We start from the raw sequence: 23,275 nt of genomic DNA on the forward strand, positions 1-23,275 counted from the left end.
TGGATCCCTTTAAAAGAGGATCCTCTTTTCTTAATTCAAAGTGGATCTCAAGAAAGAGAATTGACATGTATAATTGTCAATCGAGTTGAGAGAGCAAATCCTCTGGGGAGAGGGGGGCAATTAAAGAATGAATTGAATTAACCACTCAAATGTACACACACTCATAATACACACAAAACACACTTCCAACATTCAATACAGTAATGGGATTGACGAGGAGAAGACCTAATACTATGTACTAGAGAATGAAATTCCTGAATTAATTGGATTAGTTTTTTTTTTAAAAAGAGAAGAAGCTCTTAGCATACAAATAAATGGAAGGTCTGCAAAATAAGCTCTTGCTTAACCCTCCATATCAAGAGGAAATCCCTAGGAATCAAAAACCTTATTGAGACACTCACACACACACTCTCTCAAATCACTCTTTTAACTCTAAAAACTCTCAAAACCCAAAATTGTGTTGCTTGGGAGGGCCTTTTTTTTCCTATAGAATGACAGAAAAAGATAGCCCCCACACCAAGGTGGAAAATTCCAAGCAACTATATATAATATATGTATATGTATATGTATGTGTATGTAGTTAATAAAATAACACTGACATTTTGCATGCCCCTAACAAAAATGAATCTTACTCCCATTACTCAGTAGTATGGCATGGCATGGCATACATATGAGGCTAATAACATTTATATATATATATATATAATTATGTGATGAATGAATGAATAAATGAATGAATGTATGCAGTAAGGGATGTTATGCATGTATGCATGCATGATGAGACATGACTTCTCATGTCATGTCATGTCATGGCATGGTATGGTATGGTATGGTATGGTATGGTGTGGATGTGGGTTTTCATCATCATGCATATAAGCATTCTTCTGACACATTGATCCATGTCATGGCTTCTTCATCCAATTCAAAGCTTGTAAGACCATCATCATCTTCATCATCATCTTCTTCTTCTTCATCTTCATCTTCTTCATCCATGTCATCATCATCGCCATCGCCATCATCATCATTATCATCATCCATATAATAATCTTCATTATACTTGAAGAATAAGCATTCCTCCTCTGCATCTCCTCCTCGGCCACCAAAATCCATTAATTGAGCCCCCCCATCTGAAATGAAACAAAATCCAGAAGAAGCACAAACATACAGATTCAGTACAAGGCGGATATTAAAATGTATGACAAAATTAATCACAATGGATTCTGCGCATTGAAATATATAAATTAATCACAACGGATTTTAAGGATTGAATTAGAGAGTGCAGGATGCATTTGATGCCTAAAAACTTTTCTTTTAACATTTGTTTGAATGAAACAAGAAAAGAGGATTAATTAAGTAACACACGAGATTGAAATCGTCTGTCCTTACCACTTTTGGCTTGAAGATTAGCCTTCTTTAAGATTGGCGATGGGGATGTAGAGTTGAGATGTGGATGACTAAAACCACGATCAGAGAAGCCATTGATTTCAAGAACAGAGGAAGGAGAGAGAACCATCATATGATTCTCATCACCATGGTGGTGGTGGTGATGAGCCTCCACAGACATTAGAAGAGGGCCTTTAATCTCTTGATCTAAAACAGAAGAAGGGGAGCAGCTTCCAAAAAGGGAGTTATAATCACCGCTACCTTCCATGTCAGGGTAGCTATGGTGAGCTCCAATACTAAACTTACCATGATCAAAGCCACAGCTAACTGTAGAGGAGATGTGAGGAGGAGGGGCAAGGATGTTTAGGTCATTGGTAGCAGACCAGTACTCATCATGGCAATCATTTATGTATGTGGTGAGGTTGTCTAGCTGATCATCAGCAGCAGCAGCAGCACAGTAAGGATGAATCTCCTCCACAGAGAAGCTGGGGCTGATGCATTGGCTGGAGATCAAGGGGGCTAAAAGACTGTCCCATGGAGTGTAATTCTGCAGGTTATCACCATCTAGGTTATCGGTGATGAAGGGAAGGTCAGGATTAATGGAAGAATTCATGGATGGGGATACTGTATCATCAAAGATTAATGGAGGGGATGATGAGATGAGATTATTGCTAATGAGAGATGGACAGGAAACTGAAGATGGAGAAGAAGAAGAAGAAGAAGAAGAAGAAGAAGAAGAGGAGGAGGAGGAGGTCTGATTGAAATTTGTAGGGGCTAAGGGGCCCTTGAGCTTTCTGGCCGCCTTGTCGTAAGCCATGGCTGCCTCCTCAGCCGTTGGATAGGTGCCCAGCCACAATCTGAGCCCTTGAGATGGGTCTCGGATCTCCGCCGCCCATTTCCCCCACCTCCTCTGCCTCACCCCTATATACCTGCTCCTCCCACCCCTCACACCACCACCATTATCATCCTGACTCCTGATTATGCTCTTCTTCTTCTGCTGCTGCTGCTTCTTATTCTTCTTCATCTTCATCTTCATCTTCATCTGGATCGCCATCGCCTCTTTCTCGCCATCGCCATCGCTGTTGGACCTTCCCTTGCTCCTCTGCTTTTCCTTCTTGTGCTGCTGCTTCATCATCACCAACGCAGGCCCACTGCCTCCAAGATTTTGATGCCATTTTGATCTCACTAGACCACCATCACCATTACTGCTACTGCTGCTGCTGCTGTTGTTGTGGGGCCTTTTCGCAGAAATAGTGAAGTTGTTCATCGGTTTCCTCTTAGCAGAAGCCACAGCGGAAGAAGAAGAAAATGAAGAAGAAGAAGAGTTGTTGCAGTACAGACGAAGTAGAGATATGATGCTATTCTCCTCATCATACAGATTACTACCAGATTTAGTAGCACTCTGCTCGGCTGAAGAATCCCTGACATTGTCGCCATGATTATTACAATCCTCGCCGTCTTGCAAGGCTTCTGAAACTGGCAATGCAGGGATGAAAAGCTCTCGAATCACTCTCTTAACCCTAGCCGGCTTAGCGGTAGTAGTTCTTTTATGAGGGCCACCAGTCGCCTGTTTTAGCTCCAGATTTAGGTCGCCATTACCGTCAATGGCACCTGCTTCGTCGTCTTCATCATCATCATCATCATCATCTTGTTCATCACTTGACGATTCAGTGGCATCCGGATCAGTGCAGACCAGACGAACACGTCTCATATGGTGATTGCTATTGGCAGCACTGCTAATACTAGCAGTAGCAGTAATATTAGCAGTAGTATTAGCAGTTTTATTAGCAGTAGGATTAGCAGTAGGATTAGCAGTAGGATTAGTGATAGGATTAGTGATAGCGGCGGTGGTAGTGGTATTGTGATTACTCTTCTTTAGTATGATAGGCGGTTTGGAGGGCTTCCTACTCATTATGCTCCAATTCTGAGACAGAGATGGCATGTTTTTTTATTTTTGGGCGGCTGAGTAATCGATTGAATTATATATGTGGAAGAATTTAAGATATGATGGTGGACAAGAGAGATAATTAATCAGAAGGAGATGATGGATAGAGAGGAAGCAGAAGAGGGGCAAAAAAACCAAACACACAAAAAAACAGAACAGCTCGCTCGATTTCTATATATAGAGGATATAATCATATATATATATATATATATCTGATTACTAATTTCTTCGAAGATTTGAGGCGGCAGCTGCAAAAAGGTCTGATTTGAGCTGCTGATTCCTAATTTCGCTTAGGCTTTGTAAGGGAGAGAAAGCTCTGTTTCTTGCTCCTCTTCAGTCAGAGAGCAGAGAGAGAGAAGGGAAAAGCTCTGTAGTTGTCTTATCTTTCTTTTTTTCCTTTCTTTCTAAAAGAGAAGAGGAAGAGGAGGCGCACATATAAATATATACATGTATATATATGTAAAAGAGACAGAGGGGTATTTCCGGAAATAAATTAAAATAGCGAGGTGTGATCTCGGTTGGGCTCAGAGGGGCAACCGCTAGGAAATATCAGAAACTCCCAAATCCATTCCATTCATTTTTTCATTTTTTTATTTTTTTCCTTTATTTTTCATTTTAGAAAAATAAATAAATACAAACTCTCCCAATTATCCTCTCTTTGGCTTCAGTAAAACTTTTTTTGAGAGCCCGAAGTAAAAATCAACAAATTTAAACTAAAATTTTAATTCCCTCTTTTTCCGCCCTTTTTTCTTTTCTTCATTTGATTTATTTTTTTTGTTTTTGGTTTTTTTGGGGAGGGGGGCCGATGCGTGGAGCTATAATAAATTTTCGAAGAGACCAATTAGATTTAAAACGGAGCTTTTTTAAAATAAATAGAAACAAGATAATAATAATATTATCATATATTACATAACTTAGCAAGAAGCCCTTTTTTATTTGTTTTAATCAATTAAAAAAACAGAGGAGGAGGACTTTAAAAGGAGTAAATAAATAAATAAACAAATAAATAAATGATGGTATATGTGTTTTTATTTATTTTATTTAAAGAAGGTGCTAAAAAAGAGGGGAGGAAGGGTTTAGGGTTTTGAGAGCTTAAATAAGAGGAGATGAGAGAGAGAGAGAGAGATTATAGAAACAAATATCGCAGCCGCCACCGTTAGCGGGGGCAGCACAAATTTAGGGCTAAATTTTGAAAAGACAGCTCCGCATCCGAACACGTATGAAACGACCGCTCCGCCCCTTCGTTTGTCCGGCCATGTGTGAAACCAGACTTCCACCTATGCCACATATAATAATTATGTATTATTGTATATGCTATTTAATTACATATGGTTTACCTCGTCTTTGGGGTTACTTTTGTAAATTCCCATAAATTTATTTTTAGTTTTGCTTTTTGCCCCCACCCTCTTGAAAAAGGAATGAGGAGTACGAACCTCGAATTGGCTGTTGTATGTGTATGTGTATGTGTATGTGTATGTGTATGTGTATGTGTATGTGTATGTGTATGTGTATGTGTATGTGTATGTGTATGTGTATGTGTATGTGTATGTGTATGTGTATGTGTATGTATGTGTATGTGTATGTGTATGTGTATGTGTATGTGTATGTGTATGTGTATGTGTATGTGTATGTGTATGTGTATGTGTATCTGTATGTGTATGTGTATGTGACATGTGTATGTGTATCTGTATGTGTATGTGTATGTGTATGTGTATCTGTATGTGTATGTGTATGTGACATGTGTACGTATGTGTATGTGTATGTGTATGTGTATGTGTATGTGTATGTGTATGTGTATGTGTATGTGTATGTGTATGTGTATGTGTATGTGTATGTGTATGTGTATGTGTATGTGTATGTGTATGTGTATGTGTATGTGTATGTGTATGTGTATGTGTATGTGTATGTGTATGTGTATGTGTATGTGTATGTGTATGTGTATGTGACATGTGTACATATGTGTATGTGTCTACCTCCAGTCAATTATTTTGACTCCACTTTTCTGGCCCTTTTTTGTCGCATTTACTTGCCTCCATATCGATCTCTCCATTTACTACTCTTCCCTTCTTCTTCTTCTTCTTCTTCTTCTTCTTCTTCTTCATCTTTTGTCCAATCCCCATGTGTGTGCAACTTCTTCTTCTTCTTCTTCTTCTTTTGTCCACTTCCCATGTGTGTGCTCGCATCTTGGCCTCTTCATCCAATCACTGAGCTAAGTGACCCTCTCGATGCCCAACAAACTTAAGATCTCGACCTTACCGATTGAGAAGTGCCTAGCGAGAAAATAATCAGAACACAATAACAAAAATGCGTTCGTCGACCAATTTAGTGTGATATGCTCCTGAGTCACTAACTTGTTTAGCACAAAGTTAGTGTTGAAGCAACCCACCCCCCCCCCCCCCCTCCCCCCAAACACCCCACCATCTAACATCGAAGACACTTGAGCAAAGGTTGTGTTGAAGCTATGAATGGTGTGGATGTCAAATGAAAGGACATGCTCTATGATCTATGTGCAAGTGCACTTTCTTTGTACAAAAACAAGACTTCATGGTTGGTGGAACACATGTAATATAATGTGTGAAACATTAGTGTCCACATCTCTTCTCAGACTTTGAACATTGGATTAGCTTAGCATGGTCAAAAAGCCTTGTTCGCCTAGGAACTATTGAGATATCATGAAGCGTGTGTGTGTGTCAAAACATTCATTTGGATCTTACATCCTTTTAGAGAGCAAAGGAGGGATATATAGATCTTGGATGTATTTTTAACATCAGTGGGAGGTAAATAACAATCTATGAGATGGGGCCTAACAACCCATGGAGTGATAGAGGCTAAGAGTTTGATATTTTATGTATTTTTAAAGATATATTAATCATTTAAATCATAATTCTTTCACTTAGGAACTCCAAATTGGATGAGGTATATCTAGAATCAAAGCTACCAACAAGCATTACACATCCATTCAAAAGCATGAAATTATAGAAGTGTACTTATAACCATAAGATATAGTGATTTGAGAAAGTTTTGATGAAATTGTGAACATGTGAAACCAATGTGAAATTGCTTGTAGTAGAGATAGTGATAGAGAAATCACACGCACAAATTAGACCCAAGAGATGAGGAGGAGATGATTAAACAATATCAAGTTATGCTTCATGAAGTTAATAACTAGGCATTAAAGGACATTCTACTTCAACTCGATGATGTGTTATGATAGAGTGTAGAGTTTGAGGACATTATAGTAGAGTTACAAATGTCACTAAGGGCATGTCCTAAGCCTTTTCATGTTTAATGATAGAGGTGGACAAGTTTGTTGGTGGTTTTTAGTTATGTTGGACTATGTTAGTGGTAACAATGTATACAAAATACATGAGGGGTTATTCAAGTTATATTTCAAACATGAGAGCAACATAACAATTTTTTTTCCTTCCTTCATTTCTTTTCAATAACAACTTCATATACATTGTCCCATGCACATTGTCAGTGAAGGGAAGTTGAAGCAAAAGTACGTTACTTGTGTTGAGGTTGCGTGCAACTTGTTTACATTATTTTTGTTATACAATAGAGAATGGTGTAGGTTGGGGGGTTGATAGTGCAATCAAATGCTAATTGTAGAATCAAATACACACTATGTGTATTATGAAGTAATATTAAAGTTCATTGTGGTTGGGTATAATAAAAACATAGGAGATAAGGTCATTTTGGTGCCAATTGAGCTTGAGCATCTTTGACATTTGTCATTGTGTGAAATATGATCATCCTAGGCACTTTAGGGAAGAATACCACTGGACATTGATTATTCAGGTGCCTCATACTCCTAATTACATGTCATTGACAAAGCAATAATTATGGGGAATACATAAAAGAAATATGTAGTATGATGATTTTGGATCAAAAGGAAATGTTTGCTTATTATAACAAGAAATACGAGTGAGATTCAACCTTGGGGGAGACATTATGGTTACTTGATATCGAAGGGATGAAACCAAGGATAAGATGCGATGAGTTCTTCCGGGAAATCTACTATGTTTCCAACACTCTTGGATCAACATAAAACCACTTTTTGCCACTTAAATTGGGATGTTTGCTTATCAACAAATGTCCTTTGACCCACTTATAAGAGAGACTTTGATCACATTATTGTGTCAAACGTTCATAAAGGGGTCAATATATACATAGAAGACTAATGTCACGACTCAAGTCCAAGAGAATACCTCTCTTTCATTAGGGCGAATTTTGTGGGAATACCAAATACCTGTAATATATTATGTGATATTATTGAATCTCTTTCCATACATGTAAATTGTAATGCCTAGATAATACCTCTCCTTTCTTTATAGGCTATGGTTGAATCACATTCTTTCCAACTTAAATCGGAATCAAACACACCCTCGGCCAAAATTAGTGTGGGAAATCTGAGTAGTGGGTAACATATAAATAAGTTGAAATAGTCATAAAAACAAAGAAATAAGTTATGATTTATGCCAATCATAAACAAGAAGGATTGAGTGTTGAGAGATTCCCGAAGGCTCGTGGGAAATGGGTGTCTCTGCAAGTTTCACTAGAATTCTCTTGTATAAATAAAGCCTCATCGAGCACTTATTTTGTGTTGAGATGTCGTAGATGACGATTAGCCGACTTGGTCAATATGAAAGTATGTCTCCACAAGCCCACATGAAAATTAACATTCTCATGTGGAGAGAGCCATGCTAAGAACATATTTTGTGTTGATGCGTTAATGTACGAGTTTAACTAATTGGGAATTTCACAAGGAATTCCGTTGTCCTTGCTCTCGTGATTTCTTTCCTCTAATGAAGGTCACTCGTGAATTTAACTTGTATGTACAAATCAATTTGGTGAGTAGATTAAAAGGATAATTATCATTATAAATCCCATAATGATAGACTTACAATTACTTTTGGCAAATTGAACGAAGATAGCCTAGATTATGTAATTTGTGGGTTCTTATACACAAGGTGAGAATTTCTAAGGGAACAAAATGATGGGGGGGGGGGAGGGAGGGGGGGAATCCTTGAATTTCAGCATGGCAAGTCTACGATCAATGACAATGTTGCTTGGGCCATTGTAGGCTTCCTCCCACGTACTCAAGTGATTTGTTACCAAAATATTTTGTTTGTTGTAGGTGCTTGGGTGTTTGATTCCCCAAGTTTTTGAACTTGAACATTTGATCTATCTTGCTAGTTATATAACTTCCAAGTTCCAAGGGCTCTCTCACTAGATAAAATTAGTATTCGTTCTTTTCACATGCACCATTACTTTCTCACTTGACCATGCACTAGTCTTTATCCTTGCACGAGTGCTTGATTTCAATACAATGTCCTTCAATATATTTGCATTAACCACACACACCCAACTCTTACCATTTGAGCTATATTTTGCGTCTTAATTAATGCCTATTGATTTTCTCTCAATGATAATTTCAACTAGAATTTAAAACTTGACCATTTCACCATATCACGACATCGGAACATGCCTTACATACTAGATGTCAAGCACTCGTGGGTTGTAACAACTTCATCCTCATGCAATGTTTCACTCGCTTGAATTCAAACCACGTGTGAAACATTTTCATGTCATACTTTTTGGAGTTAAGTTGTTTGTCTCTTTGTTTGAGAATTTGACTAATGATTGAGAGTGCATATGTTAGATTGCGAAAGAAATGTGCAACGACATAACTTTATTGAAAATGTGTGGAAAACGCGGTGCAATGTGATAAAAGCTAGAGCATTCCATTCGAGTGTGATGCTCAGAAACATGAACTTGTTGAGAGCAAAAAATGCAAAGTTAAGGGCATAAACTATAACCCTTCGTATTTATGGAGATGTCAAGAATATCATTGCATATCATCGGTGTTTACAGAGACATCAATTAAGGTCGTGGTATTTGGTAGTACCCTTTGGGAGTGTCATGACCAACATCCATGACACATATGCATAAAGACATCGGGGCTATGTTGTCACATGGACACACACCCCTCCTCATTGCTATGCAATTCCATTGTATGTATACCCTCCTCTCCTCAACGCCATGTTGTCATATGTATACCCTCCTCTCCTTGGCGCTATGTTGTCATATGTATACCCTCTTCTCCTTGGTGTTATGTTATCTTATGTATACCCTCCGCTCTATGATATGTCATCATCATATGTATGCCTTCCTCTCCTTGGCACCATGTTGTCGTATGTATGCCCTCTTCTCCTTGCTGCAATGTCATCGTATGTATACCCTCCTCTTCTTCGTACTATCCCATCATACACCCTCACGTGTATCATGACGTGTTGATTCTATGTCATCATATGTACATATACCCTCCTCTAATTGGTGATATGTCATGGCATGTATACCCTCCTCTTCTCGATGTTATATCATCGTACACCCTTTGTGTGTATCCGAAGACAGTTGATTCTATGTTATCATATGTATACCCTCATCTACTCAGTGTTATGCCATTCATTGTATGTATAACCCTCCTCCTCTGCTCAGTGATAGGTCATCGTACATCCTCGGGTGTATCTAGAGACATCAATGCTTTATCATATGTAGTATACCTTCTTCTTCTTAGTGGTTTTAGAGATATTCTCGATAATGCCATCCCATATACCTCCCCCCAATCTTTTCATGTTTTCAGAATTATCAATCCTACCCTTTTAGCAAATATGAGCACCCTCTTCTTTTCTTCTTCTTCCTCTGCTCCTCCTGCATTGCAAACTCTGCCTCGTTCCTTTCCACGGGTCTGCTTTTCTCGACTGAAAATGGCGTCTTTCTCTGGTGATCTTCTTTCAGATCTCGTCTCTGTTTGTTTGGTTCTTATGAAATCTAATGTTTTCATCATTATCATCATCTTCGTCTCATTTTCTAGTTCATGATTCATCCAAGCGGATCACCGTCTCTAATCCTTTAGGGGAGAACCTGGTCGGCATTCTAGAAGGTTCTTCTTCGAAAGATGTTGTCATCCTATGCCATGGTTTTCGATCTAGCAAGGTAATAATTTACATTTATATGATCAAGAAAAATGCTATGTATATATGTTTTGTTTTTTATAGAAACACATTTGTATAGATAGATAAATATACACTTATCATCATCCTAGGCCATATTCTTCTATATTTATACTTTCATGCAAAATGCTAGGTAGAATATTATTGCAAATCTGAATTTAACTCCTTAGTTTGCGCAAATGTCATGTTTTTACACGTTGGTTGCCACCCAAGAACTCAAGGAGAGATTGTAAGAACCTTATCCTATGCCTATTACAATCAAAATCCATTGTATCAAGGAAGAGGCACGTAAGAGAGAGAGAGAGAGATGCTAAAGCATACGCTCTTCTGGGATCGAATGGGGTTACTCAGTATCCTTGTATTTTTTTAGCGTTATCCTCTTATGAGTGTTAGCATGATCATTTACATTATTTGCAATACTAGCCATATTAAATGCCTAAAATTCAGTCATATATTTTCCAAGTATTACATATATAGGACATCTTTTGGGCATCAAGGACCTATGCCATTATTTCATTAAAGCAGACTGCTATACATTTCTTGCAATGGAAACAACTCTTCCAAGGACAATTATTTTTCTTGCCATTAATTTATGAAGATGATTTGGGAGTCATCTCGAAACAATTTCAAAATTGTTTCGTCTTTTATCAATCTTCCAACATAATCTTATATGCAGGGGTTCTCTCTACGTTGGCCTGATCCACACTAAAAGATTGACCCATTCAAGAAATTCTAACAGAGGAGCATGGTTACGCCCTTGGGAATTGGATCATTAAAATGAAAAAGGATAAGTAGGAAATGTTGAACCTCCAGTGTGGACAATTTAAATTCCATCAATGTATTCTCAAGGATATTTGACAACTTAGTAGTGGTAGCCAGACTTGAGTCCATTTTGCATTCATTTTACATTTTGAGTAGGAAATGAATGGTGAACCTTCAGTGTGGACAATTTAAACTCTATCAGTGTATTCTCAAGGATATTTGACAACTTAGTAGTGGTACCCAGACTTGAGTCCATGGCCTGAATGCTACTATTTAAACAACCCAGACAACATCTCGATCAAAGCCCCCAATTTGGAAGAAAATCTCTTTTAGCTCATGTTGATCTAGGGGCATTTCCACTATCGAGCTGGAGGATCTATGAATGTTGATGATACTTTCAGCATGTCAGCGCAACAACAAAATAAATTTCACTCTGACTCCAAGAAAAATGTGGAGTGTCATTATTGTCACAAAAAGGATCACTTGAAGTTTGAGTGCTGGAAGAAGCAGAAAGTGGAACCCTATGCAGAGAAGGGAAAATTGAAACACAATTAAATTTGCTTCGACAATCATAGCTTCTAGTCACATATAGAGACTTTGTGCTTCAGTGTATGAATACCCCGTCTTAGGAAGGAGACACATATCAAGAACACATGTATACTCTGGTCCCATAGGTCAAAATTGGCCTCTTTATGGACGATAAAAATTCTAATTCTAATTCTAATTCTTGGATTATAGATAGTGGAGTTACCATTTTTATGGTGGGTGAGTGTTCACCTCCACCGAGCTCTCAAATATCAGGATAATTATCATGTACTAATACTTGTTATCGGGTGCAGTCATTTATTCTTATCCTAGCATCTCTTTCACCATCAAAACATATAGTTTTTTTTGCTGAAAACCTTGATAAATCTAATTATAATGTTGACAAAGTGTGCCATGTGGTACATCTCTGTTGCATGGGAATATATATCCATAAAGTGTAATGCACTCTGTCAGGATGGTGTGATTCTGATTTGGCTGAAAAACTTTATTCCAATGCTCATCTACAGTTTTTTTCATTAACTTGGGTTCAACAATCCACGGTTTCACTATCCTCCATATAAGCCGAGTAAAATGAATTTGCTTGTTCAGCTTCATGTGGCAGAATTTGTGTACGTTAACTTCTTGGTGAGTTGGGCTCTCCTCTATCTACTGCTACTCTTGTTTGGTGTAATAACTAAACCTGCCTTGTCATTACCCTGACTTTCATGTCGGTACCAAACATATTGTGGTGCAATACCATTATTTACATGAGCGAGTCCTGGTTGGTCAACTATTATCCATTTATGACAATGCTGCAGACATCTTTACCAAAGCTTTCCAGCTGAAGTATTTGGTTACTCAGTCACAGCTATGGCCTGTTTTATCCACACCTGGTGCTGAATGGTGGTCATGGTCATTTACATACCTGGAACATGCAATTAATTAGGTGTGTTAACAGCCTATACTACAGTCTACACTTATGGAGGCTTATTAGCCAATTGCTCTAAGTTAGAAACTATAAAAGGGCTCCGACCTCTAACACCTTCTCATCTGGATTTCATCTAGATTCCAGCCATTTAGTCTATCTCTTTTGTATGCTCAGTTGGGCCTATTTCCCTTGGTTCGCTCATGGGGCTTGACACCCTTACACAGACTTCTCATCACCTTGTATTATTTTCTCCTGGCTTATTACAAGCCTCATTTCAATTTGACATGTCATGTATTTTTTGTTGCTTCAGCTGTAATTTCTAAAATATCTAGAATTTCTCCTTGTCTGCTAAAGAGCTTCTAAATGTTTAATTGTTGTCTGATTGGGAGGATTCTTTTTTTTCCGTCTAGTTCTTTTTGGTCGTGTTAAACGTTTTTCTTTTTCCTTGAATGATTGGGCTGCCCTTTACTTCTGTATTGTGCCCCTTTGTAATGTGTATTATATGTTTATATAGTATATTATTTATGTGTGATAAATATAAATTATACCACTTAACATGTATAATATGAGATTTATAATTTATGGTATATATGAATATACATCCATAGTATATGTGTAATGCTGCTGGAAGTTCTTAACAGCATATATTATCTCATTTAGTCATGATGAGTGCATCTCCAGCTGATTGCCTTGTAAATGCTCTTTGTTAATACATTGTTGTGCTTGCCAACTTGTAACCATCTTGTTTTTTGTATTCTTATTCTTTTCTCTGAAATGTTTATATAGTATATTATTTATGTGTGAGAAATATAAATTATAACACTTAACTTGTAGAATATGATATTTACAATTTATAGTATATATGAATATACATCCATAGTATATGTGTAATGTGCTGGATGTTCTTAACAGCATATATTATCTCATTTCGTCATGAGGAGTGCATCTCCAGCTGATTGCTTGCAAATGCTCTTTGTTAATACATTGTTGTGTGCTTGCCAACTTGTAACCATCTAGTTTTTTGTATTCTTATTCTTTTCTCTGATCATATACTTCTGTCTGTACACTGATAATATTTCCCCCACAGGAAAGCTCAACAATTAAAAGTTTGGCATCAGTGCTTGTGGAAAAGGGCCATACCACATGTAGATTTGATTTCTCGGGTAATGGGTATGTCTTTTTTAAAACAAAATTTGTGTTCAAATATGTTTAGGTCATAACTAAGATACAACCTAACACTTATTTTGTTTACTTCCAAATTAGAGAAAGTGACGGGGAGTTTGAGTATGGCAACTATTGGAAGGAAGTCGAAGACTTGCGATCAGTTATTCTTTATTTGAATGCCCAAGGTCACAAAGTAAAGGCCATCCTTGGCCATAGCAAAGGTACTTTCTTCCCATGTTTTGGAAAGGAGAAATACTTACTTTTGGTTTTGTCATAAGGAAAAACTAGAATATATGCAGGTGGCAACGTGGTACTCTTATATGCATCTAGGTATAGTGATGTGGCAACTATAGTGAATGTATGTGGCCGATTCAACCTTCAGTGTGGTGTGAAAGAGAGGCTTGGAGAGATGGGCCTTCAAGCCATTCAGGAGAAAGGTTATGTGGAAGTGAAAAGCAGAACTGGTATCATGTTAAACTTTCATGACATTTGCTTTTCATTCACTTGATATGTAAGGGAGTTTGATATGAACTTATTTGATTTGTAGGCGAGGTAGAGTATCGTGTTACTGAAAAATCCTTGCAAGATAGACTGAAGACAGATATGAAATCAGCTGTTCTGTCTATACCCAAAGATTGTCGGTATGAATTTGAATTAGGGAAAACATTAAAATACTCTTAACTTCTTTGGTATTTACCAAAATACCCTAAATTTAAAAAAATTACCAGAATATCCCTTTTTAGTAGCAGATTTTGCACCGGAAAGGGATATCGTGGTAATGGATACCTATGGGTATGAATTGAAATTAATGCAACACATCAAATTATGTCCAACTTGTTGGGTATATGCCAAAATACTACAAAGTTTAAAAATTACCAGAGTAGCCCTATGTAGTTCTAGATTTTGTACTGGAGAGAGGTATTCTGGTAATTTTTGGAGCTTACAGGTATTCAGGTGTTTTTCCCCTTTAAATTATTCCTTCAAAGCTAAACTCAGTTGATTGTTGCCATAAATTTTATTGTAATTTCTGTCCATGCCCAAATTATGTATGCATATGTATAACCCAAAATTTGGACTACAGAGGGTTATGTTACGCTTCTAAATACCCAACAAGTTGGGGTTATTTTGATGTTTTTTCCCTTCATTCATTCAACAACAATCTTTACAATTTATGGATCTGCATATGACTGGTAGGGTAGTCGTAAGGTTTGCTGGGAGAAAAGAATCATTATCAGTATAATTCAGCCAGAAGAGACCCTGACATAGGACGAGGGTTCATGAGTTCTTAGTAAGGGATTTGTATTGGTGAAGATAATCAATTTATTCTGTGTTTCACCTTATTTTGTGATATGTTAATTTATTTTGTGATGTGCACTTCAAGGAATAAAGTGGGCATTGACAAGTATTTGAAGAGTGAAACGGTGGTTATTTTCCTTGGCATGCGTTTTCATCATTGATACCTTTATGTTTTTACATGTTCAGGCACACATGCTGTCAAAGATTGCTCTAAAATTTTGCCTTAACATGGACAGGATTTTGACAGTTCATGGTTCAGATGACGAGATTATTAATGTAGATGATGCAAAAGAATTTGATAGATTCATTTCGAATCACAAACTTCAAATATTGGCTGGTGCAAATCATGGGTTTACAAAGCATAGAGAGAATTTGGCATCTCTTGTGATAGACTTTCTTGAAGATGAAGTGCAATTGTAAGGTCTAAAAGTTTTTTTTAAAACAATGGATACTTACAACAAAATATGTTGAAAGTTTATTAGCAATTTGATTCTTAATTATCTTTAGTGTTATCAGCTCACTTGACATGTATTTAGGCATGATTATTTGTTTGAAAGGCAAGCTTCTTCTACATGTTGCAAAGATTAGAACAGCAAAATGTTAATTCACTAATGACAAAACTCACTATATTGTGAAATGCTCTCAAAATAGCTCCCTTTCCATTACGTTCTAAGTTCCCTCTTATAGGCTACTCTTAGTACATCTTATAGGCTACTCTTAGCGTGGTGGGTGTTTTTTCTCGCTCCAATTAGCTCTTCTAATTATGGGGGCTTGGTAGGGGCCTAATTTCGGTGTGGTCAATGTGACCTTGGTTAGGTGGGGCCTTGGTTAGGATTCGTGGTAATACCACAAATCCCCCTTGGAAAAAAACGTTACTGTGCGGTCGAAGTGCGGCGGGGCGTGGACAACGGTTCTAGGTGGAGGGATGGCACGAGCGTGGGTGTGGGTGTGGGCGTGGGTGGTGGTAGCTGATGGAAGGGCTTCATGTGAGACTGGTGGGCGAAGGTAGAACGGTTGTTGGAGGCGCGGCAAAGCAGGTATGTAGTGTTGTGTATTTGCTTTTGAACTTCGAAGGGACGGATCCATCGGTGCATGAGCGTCTCGCTTAGGCTGCGACGACGGATGGGGAAATAGACGAGGACTTTGTTGCTGGCGTGGTATTGATGGTCGGCGTGGCATGCGTCGTGTTGGCGTTTTTGGTGTAGCTGTGCTTGGTGCAGTTTGCTCGTGATGGCTTTGCGTAGGAGGGGCTGGAGTTGTTGTAGGTGGGACCACCAGGACACTGCGTTAGAGTGGAGTGGCGTGGTTGGTTGCGGGACTGCCACTTCTAGGGGTAAGTGCAGGTCCTTGCCATAAAGGGCCCGAAAGGGGCTAATGCGGGTGTAGGCTTGCACGGTTGTGTTGTAGGTGTGCGTGTAACGAAGGGCAAGATCCGGTCCCAGGTCGAGTGCAGGCCGAGATTTGTTGTTTTAAGGTTTGGTTGAGGCGCTCTGTCAATCCATTCGTCTATGGATGGTAGGGTGACGTGAATAATTGTTGGATTCCTAATTGTGTAGAAACAAGATGTAGGAGCTCGCTGTTGAACTGGGGTCCCCGATCAGACAAGATTTGGAGTGGGCAACCGCTGGGGAAGATGATTTTCTCCAATAGTTTGGTGGCGATGGTCGTAGCCTTTGCATCTGGGATAGTGGTTGTCTCAACCCAACGCATCAAGTACTCAGTTATGGCGAGGATGAATTTGTTCCCTTCTTTTGACTTGGGAGAGGGGCACAGAATGTCCCATCCGACGATTTCAAATGGGGCTTGAACCTGTATCAGATGTAAGAGGCCTTGAGCCACTTGAGGTGATTTGATGGCTTGACATGAATTGCATGCTTTGATGTAGGAGGCGACCTCGTGGTGTAGCCCCGACCAATAGAATTTGCAATGGATTTTGTCTAGCACCTTGTGAAAACCCAAGTGGCCGGACAATGGGTGATCGTAGAAGAAACGAAGGTAAGACATGCGCAGTTGCTCAGGCACATAGACCCGGGGTTCCTTGCCTACTTGGCAAGAAAGTAGGACATTATCTTGGATCATGAATTGCTTGGTGAGGGGTGATGTGGGCTCGGCTCGTAGGCGGTGGCGGATGTCTTGGATCTTTTTGTCGTGTTGTTGCATGTTGGCCATTTGGGATGAGGATACGGGGAAATTAATTTGTGCCGGATGCGATTTGGTTCGCCTGAATGGATATGCGGGATAATCCATTGGCGACGATGTTCTGGGACCGCGGCGATAGTGCAGAGTGAATGTGTAATCTTGCAGCGCCACAACCCAACGGAGTAAGTGATCGGGTGGGTGAGCCTTCTTTATGAGGGAGAGCAATGCCTGATGGTCAGTTTTGACTGATGTGTTTGATCTGTGTAGGTACGGGTGGAAACGATGGAATGCCCAAATGATGGTGAGCAACTCTTTTTCGGTTGTCGAGTAATTTTGTTCGGCTTTGGTAAGTGACCGGCTTATGTAGGCAATCAAGCATAGTTGGTTGTTGTCAGATTGGAGCAGGACCGTGCCAAGGCCGACGTTGGAGGCATCCGTCTGCAGATGGAAAGGCTTCGTGAAATCAGGGTGTGCCAAGAGATGAGAGGCTTGGAGCGTTCGCTTGAGCTACAGGAAGCTGCATTCGCAGGTGTCGGTCCATAGGAAGGGTGCGTCTTCTTGCAGGAGTGTGCGTAGTGGGGTTGACAGGTCGGGTAGCTGTGGGATGAAACAGAGAGAGAACGTGAGGAGGCCGAGGAAGCGTTGAAGCTGCTTGATTGTGGTGGGGTGTGGGAATTTTTGGACTGCTTCCGTCTTCTCTGGGTCCATTTGTATTCCGTCGGAGGAGATGATGTACCCGAGGAAGTGGAGGCGTGTACTACCCCAACGACACTTCTTCCATAGCAACTGCAATTGATAGCGTTGAACACAAGTTAGGACCTCCTGAAGGACTTGGAGGTGTTCCACCCAGGTGCTCGTAGCCATTCGATGAAATGTGCTCCCAGCGTCAGATAGGCCGAAGGGCATCCGTGTGAACTGAAAAATGCCTTTCCTAGTGCGGAATGCAGTTTTGTGGGCATCTTTAGGATTCATAGGGATCTGCCAATATCTCGAGGCCAGATCAAGGGAGGAGAAGTACTTTGATTTGCCGAGCTGGTCGAGGTCGTCGATACGAGGGAGACGATATCAGTCACGAGTGGTGACATAGTTCAGTTGTCGGAAGTCGACACAAAAATGGTAAGAGCCGTCCCCTTTTTTTACCATGTGTGGCTCTGAGATCCACTCGTTCTTGGAAGGGGTGATAATCCCCTGTTGTAGCATAGTTCTGACGGTGTTGTCGATGTTCTTGTGGTCGAGAGGGGAGCAACGTTAGGGAGCTGCGCTGATGGGGCAGGCGTTGCTTGTAGAAATCGTGTGGTGGATAGGAAAGCGGACCGAGGGAGGCTTTGCAGGTGGTGTAGATAGCGAGGGAAAGGTGGTTAGGAGCTGTCGGATGTCATGGATGCGCTCTGTCAGTGATACTAGGTACTGTGTGTTGTTGATGTGGGTGGTATCTCGCGGATTAGTGAAGAGCGCGATTGGAAGGTGATTGGGGAGGATGAGCTGTTGCGAGGAGAAATCGAGATAGGCTCGACTATGGAGGAACCAATATCAGCCTAAGGTGATTGGGAACAACTGGCGTGGGAGGACGTAGAAACGATGTTGGATCAGGGCGGAACTGATGGTGAGCATGCACATGACTTGCGTATGTGAGTGGTACAACCGCTGCTAGTCACCGAAGAGGATTTTAATGGGCGGTGCGTGGCTCGTGGGAAGTTGCAATTGGGCGACTAAATCTGCGCTAATGGAAGAGATGTTGTTGTCGGAGTCGAGGAGAACTTCTTTTGCTGTGTACTGGAGGCGGGCGATTGTGGTACAAACGGGGGAAGTTGATGACGTGGAGGCGTGGACGTGCGGGGGCAGCTCTCCCTGCATCACCCCGTGCATTAGTTTTTCGGGAGCTTAGAGAGGGAGGCAACATTGGCTAATTGGACGTTCTGCTTCAGTTGTTGATTTTGCCACTTTCGGCAATGACGCCGGATGTGGCCATAGTTGCAGTAACATCGGCTAATTGGACGTTCTGCTTCTGTTGTTGATTTTGCCACTTTCGGCAATGACGCCGGATGTGGTCATAGTTGTTGCAGTAGAAACATTTGGGGCGTCCGTGGCTGTCTCATTCGAGCAATGCACGCTTGGCGTGTAATTGCGCGTTTTGGACATCAATGTCTATGGGAGTGGCGGTTGGTGTAGTGTTTGTATGATCGTGAATGAGATTACCTAGTGTGTGCAGGTTGTGTGCGTCTGCAGCTTTGATGCGTTGGGCGGTGAGGATGGCTTCGTGTAGTGTCTCCGGGCCTTGATCACGTACACGACGGCGGAGGTCGTGCCGAATACGCGGCTAGAAGAAAAACAATTTCATGTCTTCCGACATTTTGGCATCAGCCCGACGTAGGATCAGCACAAACCGAACCGCGAACTGGGTGATGGGTTCGCGTGGTTGCTGGGCGATTGACTCGAGTTATTGTAGGGCCGTCTAACGGGAACCCTGATGAGCAAAATTCCAAATCATGGTTGCTCGTAACAGATCCCAGTCGTTGCATGTCTCCTCGGGTTGTTGTACGAGCCATGTTGCTGCGATATTCTTGAGGAGTGTCTTCATTTCCATTGCCTTCCGGGGGTGTGGCCACTGGCCACATTTCGAAATGATCCAGCCAAGAGAGGACGTCTCCCGATGGTAGGCTGGAGAATGATTTTGGGCGAACTCGCGGGTCCAAGAGATTCTGTTGTGGCTCAGATTGTGTTGAGAGGAATGACAACATGGCTTGGTTAGTATGGTTAACTTGTAAAATTAATGTTGGACAGGGCTTGAACTAGTTGGTCGATTGGCGATGTGGGCTAATGTTCTTGAGTTTGTTGTTGTCGTGTTGCATCGTGGCGTGTGTTGTTGGGGCTGCTTTGCCCGTCTTCTCCACCAAGATGTGAAATGCTCTCAAAATAGCTCCCTTTCCATTACGTTCTAAGTTCCCTCTTATAGGCTACTCTTAGTACATCTTATAGGCTACTCTTAGCATGGTGGGTGTTTTTTCGCTCCAATTAGTTCTTCTAATTATGGGGGCTTGGTAGGGGCCTAATTTGGGTGTGGTCAATGTGACCCTGGTTAGGTGGGGCCTTGGTTAGGATCCGTGGTAATACCACTATCTAGAATTTCTAAATATAATAGAGTCGAATAGCTACTATCATTTCTAAATATAATAGAGTCGAATACCACCTTTAAAGGTGGGGACATAAATCCATAATCCAACACAAGCCCAACTCTTACCATTTGAGCTATATTTTGTTGTCTTAATTAATGCCTATTTCTTTTCTCTCAGTGATAATTTCACCACATCACAACAACGAGACATGCCTTACATACTAGATGTAAAAGTTAATATGCGCAAGCTAAGACAAAACCGGCTAGTCCGGATAACAAAAGAACACATAAATGAAGGTTTAATGGAAAGCTTGAATAGATGGGAGAGACAGAGATAGTAAAACAACAAAACTAAATTCAAACAATAATAACAACACTCTGTACATACAAATCTCCTCTTGGCGACTCATACTTCTCTTTCAAAGATTCGTCTCTGTTCTTTCTGGAGTCGGATTCACTCTGATCCAACTCGTGTCGTGAGTCGTGAATAGGGGGGGGAGAGAGAGAGAGATAAGACATGAAATGGAAATGATATTATATTATGAGAAAACAAGGTTACAAAGAGTAAGCTTAAGGGCTAAAGACTGGTGTTGAACCGAATCAGTTGTGATAAATGTATAAACACCTATTTATAGATCCTTATGGAGTATTCTAGAATGTTCTAGAATATTTAAGATATTTATGATAATAAATATAATAATGAAATATTCAAGAATGTTCTAGAATAATCTAGAATGTTCTAGAATATTCCAAATATCTTGTAATTATTAAAAATATAATTATTATAACTACACATCATATATGTTATTACAATGGTGAAAGGTTCAACACATAGACCAAGAAGTTGTGGGTTCGATTCTTGAGAAGCCAAAATGCATGTCTTTATGACATTATCCCCCCTCTTCGACGACGAGTTCCACGAGTCGGAAGACAAGAATTCGGACTTGGTTTATGGGGATATTTGTTGTGAAATGCAACAACCATGTCGGAGGCATTAGCAAGATGCTCGGCAGGCTCCCATATTCAATCATTAGGTGTATAACCTAACCAATCAACCAAATAATATAGTTTGTTGCAGATGATCTTGGAGTCGAGAATGGTAGCAACCTCATATTCAGAGCCATCGGAAACTTCGATTGGAGGTGGGGTGGTGTAAGACGACTCGGAATAGAGCTTGGTGTGTAGGGCTCCAAAATTGAAACATGGAAGATTGGGTGAAGACCCATATGAGGAGGAAGATCAAGGTGAAATGTCCATCATTGATCTTACCAGAGATCACATATGGGCCGAAACGTTGATAATCTAGTTTGTAGCAAGGTCGGGTGGTTTTAATGCTACCTTGTAAGAGCCATACTCGATCACCTACTTGAAAGGTAGTCGACGAATCATGCCGATGACGGTCAACAACCTTCTTGTGAGTGGTTTGAGCATCACATAAATGGTGCAAAAGTATATCCTAAACTTCTTGGAGTCGGGTGAGCTGATCTTCAACATCCGGGTTTGTCGGAAGTTCGGGATGTTCAAGCATTGTCCAACGAGGATGGTACCCAATGTTCAGAAAAAATAGGGAATATCCAGTAGAAGAATGTTCGGAGTTGTTGTAAGCAAATTCCGCCAAATGTAATAGATCAACCCAATCATCTTGTTGATAGTTGACAAAACAATGAAGATATTGTTCGATTGTTTGGTTGGTGTGTTCACTCTGCCCATTAGTCTCTGGATGGTAGCCGGAAGAGAGTTTAGAAGAAGTATGTAAGAGTTTGAACATGTGCCACCAAAATTTTGAGATGAATTGGGGACCTTGATCACTGATAATATCATCTGGAAGACCCTGATGGTGAAACACCTCCCGCATGAGTAAATCAATTGTCTCTTGTCTCGTAATGGTCTTCGTGCATGGAAGGAAATGTAAGGAAATGTGCCATCTTCGTAAAATGATCTACTACTGTGAGAATAGAATCAAAACCCTTGGAAGGTGGAAGATCCGTAATAAAGTCCAAGGAAATAGGTTTCCATGGGCTCTCAGGAATAGGCATTGGTTGTAATAAGCCATATGGATGATGTTGAGGCTTTTTTTATTGGCAACATGTATCACAACTACGAACATAATTCGTAACAAAATGGCGAAGCCGTGGTCACAAATATCGCCAAGAAATCAACTCAAAAGTCTTGTGGTGTGTCATGATATTGTTGCACGACTTCGAGTCGAGAAGGACCGTAAGGCACATACAAGAGAGTTTGTCGAAAAAGTAAACCATCATGCCAACTGAACTCGGTGTAGTCTAGACGAGGATTTTGAGATTGGGAGCTTGAAGCACGATCTGGGATAATATGGTTCAAAATCTCTTGGGTGAATGCATCAAGAAGCCTTGAATCTCCTGATGTGTTGATAATATTCATTGCCATTAGTCGTAGACGATTAGGACCTAAGAGGATTTGCTTCTGACTTTCAAATGTGGCATCTCCTGTTTAAAGTTCCATATATGAACATCGAGATAAAGCATTTGCTTTTCCTTGTTGCATCCCAGGGCGATATAGAATTAGGAAATCAAAACGAGTTAAGAATTGCGCCCAACAAGCTTGTCAACGATTCAAGACTCGAGCATTTTGGAAGTATGTTAGATTTTTATGATCATTGTAGACAATACTCTGTGACGCCATTGTTGAAAATAATCCACAATGGCAAGAATCTCTTTGTCATGAATCTCATAGTTGATTTCTGCGGCTTCAAATTTCTGTGAGTGAAAAGCTATAGGGTGCAGTTTGCCATCATTGCTAATATGGGATAGTACGCTTCTGAGTGCGAAGTCAGATGCATCAACTTCAAGTATAAAGCGCCTCATTGGATCGACATGCATTAACATTGGTGCAGAAATGCAAAGTTTGTCTTTGTACTCCATACAAATGGTCGATTCTTTTGCGTTAGTTGAGTGAGGGGCAATACAATCTTTGATGAACTTGCGATAAAAGTTTGCGAACCCCATAAAACATTGTACATCTCGCAC

The 23,275-nt window shown here is 40.2% G+C and overlaps 2 protein-coding genes across 2 annotated transcripts; one reads left to right on the forward strand and one right to left on the reverse strand.

Annotated features, from left to right (window-relative positions):
• Positions 1-246: 246 nt before the first annotated feature.
• Positions 247-3,410, reverse strand: LOC147867624 (uncharacterized). Its single transcript, XM_087315406.1, has 2 exons — positions 1,387-3,410; positions 247-1,127 (listed from the first exon to the last, which is right to left on the reverse strand). The coding sequence occupies exons 1-2, from the start codon at positions 3,323-3,325 to the stop codon at positions 865-867; spliced, it is 2,202 nt and encodes a 733-aa protein (XP_087171532.1). The 5' UTR covers positions 3,326-3,410; the 3' UTR covers positions 247-864.
• Positions 3,411-9,958: 6,548 nt separating this feature from the next.
• LOC147867625 (uncharacterized) lies at positions 9,959-15,590 on the forward strand. Its single transcript, XM_087315408.1, has 7 exons — positions 9,959-10,114; positions 10,206-10,327; positions 13,647-13,729; positions 13,823-13,944; positions 14,023-14,187; positions 14,271-14,364; positions 15,256-15,590. The coding sequence occupies exons 1-7, from the start codon at positions 10,003-10,005 to the stop codon at positions 15,437-15,439; spliced, it is 882 nt and encodes a 293-aa protein (XP_087171534.1). The 5' UTR covers positions 9,959-10,002; the 3' UTR covers positions 15,440-15,590.
• Positions 15,591-23,275: the final 7,685 nt, after the last annotated feature.

This window comes from Azolla caroliniana, unplaced genomic scaffold (assembly GCF_043228905.1).
Source record: "Azolla caroliniana isolate FFs.n. ecotype wild unplaced genomic scaffold, voAzoCaro1.0.p SCAF_2, whole genome shotgun sequence".
Classification (NCBI taxonomy): domain Eukaryota; kingdom Viridiplantae; phylum Streptophyta; class Polypodiopsida; order Salviniales; family Salviniaceae; genus Azolla; species Azolla caroliniana.

Coding starts and splice junctions, on each gene's coding strand:
- LOC147867624 (XM_087315406.1), bottom strand. CDS start 3,325: ATGCCATCTCTGTCTCAGAATTGGAGCATAATGAGTAGGAAGCCCTCC. Junction 1,128..1,386: donor TAATCTTCAAGCCAAAAGTG/GTAAGGACAGAC, acceptor GTTTCATTTCAG/ATGGGGGGGCTCAATTAATG.
- LOC147867625 (XM_087315408.1), top strand. CDS start 10,003: ATGAGCACCCTCTTCTTTTCTTCTTCTTCCTCTGCTCCTCCTGCATTG. Junction 13,945..14,022: donor CATCCTTGGCCATAGCAAAG/GTACTTTCTTCC, acceptor GAATATATGCAG/GTGGCAACGTGGTACTCTTA. Junction 14,188..14,270: donor GGAAGTGAAAAGCAGAACTG/GTATCATGTTAA, acceptor TTTGATTTGTAG/GCGAGGTAGAGTATCGTGTT.